At 46.6% G+C, this 4,369-nt stretch overlaps 1 protein-coding gene across 1 annotated transcript in view; it reads right to left on the bottom strand.

The window, feature by feature from the left end:
- Positions 1-3,923, bottom strand: part of GUCA1B (guanylate cyclase activator 1B (retina)) — an 8,671-nt gene extending 4,748 nt beyond the window's left edge. Inside the window, exon 1 of the mRNA XM_012640833.1 lies at positions 3,582-3,923. Coding sequence (XP_012496287.1) covers positions 3,582-3,788 — 207 coding nt within the window. The 5' untranslated portion in view covers positions 3,789-3,923. The remainder of the gene's footprint in view (positions 1-3,581) is intronic.
- Positions 3,924-4,369: the final 446 nt, after the last annotated feature.

The following is a 4,369-nucleotide window of genomic DNA, read 5'->3' as shown; positions in this document are numbered from 1 at the left end:
CAAGCAATCTTGTGTTCCTTATTTGATGAGAATTGAGTATGAAATGCTATCCCCATTTAATGGATGAGGAACCTGCCACTCAGAGGTGCCCAAGGCCACCCAGCCAGCAAGTGGTGGAGCCTTTCAAGCTATACATCTCCTTTTCATTAAGTTGTAAAAACTTTTGTTCTCCACCCAAGTCTTATTTCTGTCTAGCAAATGAGCCTGGTGTCTGGGGGTGCAAGGGGAGAAAAACAAAAAACCAAAGCCACTGACAAATCCTTCCTCTCCAGATCTCTAGATTTTTCCCTCCTCCTTTGTTCAGAATCTTCTGCTCTTACATCCTCTCTCAACATGATTCGTTTCCATAAAGACTTCTTGCCTTACATGAGTCACATTCTAGAGTAATCTCTAGATAAGTGATCTCACCTGTGAGGCTACTGCAAACCCCAGAACCATTTCTGGGAAACTTCCAGCTGGAACTAATTCTATCTGCTGTACACTGGTCCTTGTCAGCTCCAATTACCCACGAGACCCGAGAGTGATGGAAACGCCTCTGTCCGCTCAGGAATAGGATGGGCATGTCATCTGCTCTGTGAGATTATCTGCCCCGTTTCTCCCTGAACTGATGCATTTGTGCACCAACCGTGACCCCAATGCGTGTTACGTAAGAATCATAAATGACATTTGATCTTCATCCTCCCTCTTCTTCCATTCCAGGGCGTCGTAGGGCAGCCACCAGAGAGAAGTGCTGCAAGGAGAGCGGCAGAGGCCAGGTGCACCAGCCCTTTTGCCTTGACCCTGTTTCCATCACCCCAGATTTTCACATGTGAGCTAGGTCTATGAACTCTTTTGATTTTATTTGCTCTAGAAATCTCAGACCAATTGTCTGGAAATGAAACTCCCTGATATAAAGATGTGCCAAGATGGGGAATGGGGTCAGGTGTAGATTTGGAGACAAAGATCAAGTGGGAAAGAAGGCTCAGTCTCTGAGAGAGGAACTTACAAACATCTTCTAGGAAAGCTCTTCCTTACACAGATTGCCAACTAATAAATAGAGGAGGGACAGTGCTAGAGCTAGAATTTTTTTTTTAGAGACAGAGTCTCGCTCTGTCACCCAGGCTGGGGTGCAATGGCACGATTGTAGCTCACTGTAACCTGGAACTCCTGGGCTCAAGCAATCCTCCAACCTCAGCCTCCCAAAGTACTGAGTTTACAGGCATGAGCCATCATAGATAGAGTTAGGAAATTATCAAATGCCAAAACTAGTAGATGGGAATTTGATGAGCAATAGGATATTTACTTAGTCTCAGGGTGTATCCTTACAAAAGGCTTATTAATTATAAAGAAAAAAATAGTAACTTCACAGTGGAGAAACCTGGCAGACATCACCTTAGCCAAATGGTCAAAGTTAGCCACCCAGTGATGGGACAAACTGACATTCCATAGACAACGATATGATGCACAACGTCACATCACTGGCATTTCTGTGTAAAATCTTAATCTTATCATGGGGAAACTTCAGACAAATCTAAATTTTGGGGCATTCTACAGAATAATTGGGCTGCCATCTTCACAAATGTCAAGGTCAAATAAGATAAAGAAAAGTTGAGTTTAAAGGTTCCAAATTAAAGAAGACCAAGGAGACACAGCAAGTAAATGAAATGTGCGATCAGGCAAAAAAAAAAAAAAGAAACAAAGCAAGCAAGAAAGCTCTAAAGAACACTACACTATTGGGACAATTGACCAGACTTAAATGCGGGTTGTCAATTAGATCATAGAATTGTATCCATGTTGAATTTCCTGATTTTGATAATGTATTTAACAGAATGTCCTCATTCTTAGAAAATACTCAATGAAATATTTAGGAAAAAAAGGGCATAGTATCTATAACTTTTGTCTTAAAATATGTATGTGTATATATTATGTATATGCATAGATTATGTATCATGTGTATGCATATGTACATATATAATACATTATATATGTGTATATATAGACTGAGACAGAGAATGATAAACAAGGCAAAATGTAAACAGTTGGGGAATTTGGATAAATTATACATGAGAGTTACTCGTATTATTCTTATAATTTTCCTATAAATTTAGAATCATAGCAAAATTAAAAAGTTATTAAAAAAGGAAAAACAATTGATGCCTATTATATGCTGCCTTATAAGAAGAGATGATATATAATGCCCAGGAGCTTAATAATCCCTTTCGGATATTGAATTGTTGCCGCACTGATTTTTAGATGACTATGGGGACGATTGATATATTTATGGCATGTATTTATGATATTTGTCTTGCCATATATGACCTGATTATTTACTTTTCTTTTGACTTTCAAATTTTTCAAAAAATCATTTTCTTTCTTAAAAAATTCCTGCCTTCTAGGCAGGAGCACTTGACTGGTTGTCAGGACCCTTGAGTATATGACGTTGGACAATTCAGTTCACTTCCTTTTGCCCCAGCTTTCTCATCATTTAATTGGGAATAACAAAAATATGCCCTCCCCGACAGAGCTGCCCAGAGGGGCATAAGGAGAAAAGGTGCCCTGAGAGGTCCGAAGCTGGCTCTGTGCCCCGTGGGGCGGTCGATGGCCCTGTCTCCAAGGGTGGTTCTGCTGCACTGAAGACGCTGACCCTGCCCTCCCCGCCTTCACCCGGACACTGAGGGGATGTGCACTGACTGGCACCTGGGACAGGGGCAGACCTGAAGTGGCACTGCCAATGCTTCAGCTCAAAGAGGCGAGTTCTCCACGCACCGGGAGGTGGAGTACCATACTGGCGCTTCCTGCAGATTAATTCTCCAGGTCCAATCCGCCCCCGCCACCTGGGGCTGAAACAGGTAGTTGAGGCAAACTTACTGGTTTAAAGGACTGCAGAGCCACCGAACCGGATAACCTTGAATAATCGAGGGGTTTTCAGTTAAATTGAATTTTTAATTCTTAGCGCTAGTGCCATCGGAGGGTCTAAAGAAACCCCGTGGTCTGAATGATTTCATGAAATCTCCCAAGACCTGAAGAGTTGAAAGGAACTTTTGCAGTAATTTATCCAATCGCCCACTCAGTGCAGAAGCCTCTTCTAACATTTCTGACCTGACCTATCTCAATTTGAAGTACCCCAACAAGGGGAAGCTCATGGTCTATGCTAAGATAGCTTGTCCCATCTGGGACATCTCTTTTGCTCCTGTGTTTAGAGTGACAGGGGCTCTGATAGGTATGAAAAACCAGGTCCTTGGGCTGCAGAAACTTGGCCAAAAATACCCCAAAAGAGGACCTGGATCGTCTGCCAGACTAAACGACGCTCGGCTCTCGGGAAGAGGACACAGGGAGCATCAGATGAAAACCGAGAGGTGGAGGGAGGGAAGGCGAGGCAGCGGGGAGAGAAGAAAAGATGGGAAGGGGCAGAATGTTGGGGAGGGAAGAGTTTGGGGAAAGAGTGAGAGAGAAAAGGTAAGGGGTGGACAGGAACGAAGCGCAGAGAACGGGAGCAGGAAGGATGGGGGACTGGGAGCCCTCCCCGAGGATGTGCCTTTAGCTCCAGGGTGAGGGGGCACCAGGTGGACCGGCCACCGCTCCTCCCCTCCAGGGCGCCTTACCCCATTCTTGTCGAAGGCCCGGAACATGCCCTCTACGTACTGGGTGGCCTCCTCGTTGCCTGTGACCTTGAAGAAGCGCTTAAACTCGTGCATGAAGAGTGTGCCACTGGGACACTCCACCACAAACTTCTTGTACCACTCCTGGAGCTCCGCCACGTCCATCTCCCCGGCCGCCTCCGCCTCCTCCCAGCTGAACTGCTGCCCCATCTTGGCCCCGAGGAATGTCAGGGAGCAAGTGTCTGTGTCTCCTCCCCGGCCTGTGCTGGTTGATTCCTAGGCTAGGGCCCTCTTCCTCCCTTTCCAAGAGGCTTGGGCAACCTCTTCCTCATCTCCTGGGCAACTGAACACGATCAGCGGTGAAGGGGGCAGGAGGCAAGGGGGCGGGTCCAGGCCCGCTAAGCTTCCCTAAGACCATTAGAAGATTCCTCTGGAAGGTCTGACCTCCAGCCTAAGCTCCCCGGGCTTCACCTCTCCCCTTAGCCTCGCTAACCAAGCAGCCAAGCCGGCCCCAGGAGACTGAAGAGAGAGAAGTGGATGAAACAGAGGTAGGCAGAGGGAGCTGGATGAAGTCGGACGACAGGCTGGACCCGCCCGTCTCACACACTCAGTCTCTTCGGCTGGGCGTCACGCTGCTCCAGAGGGGCCCATCTCGGAGACAGGAGACTCAAATCCAGAGAGGAAGCGAGACTAACTCCTAGCCCATAATATAGAATCTGCTGGTGATCTGGGACTCGCCCACCCCCCACACGGTCTAGTGAGAAGAGGCAGAATCTGTGATGGGAAGGGCT

Source organism: Propithecus coquereli, unplaced genomic scaffold (genome assembly GCF_000956105.1).
Source record: "Propithecus coquereli isolate 6110/MARCELLA unplaced genomic scaffold, Pcoq_1.0 Scaffold158, whole genome shotgun sequence".
Taxonomy (NCBI): Eukaryota; Metazoa; Chordata; class Mammalia; order Primates; family Indriidae; genus Propithecus; species Propithecus coquereli.
Note: the sequence above shows the minus strand (reverse complement) of the source record. Positions and strands in the feature narration are given on the sequence as shown.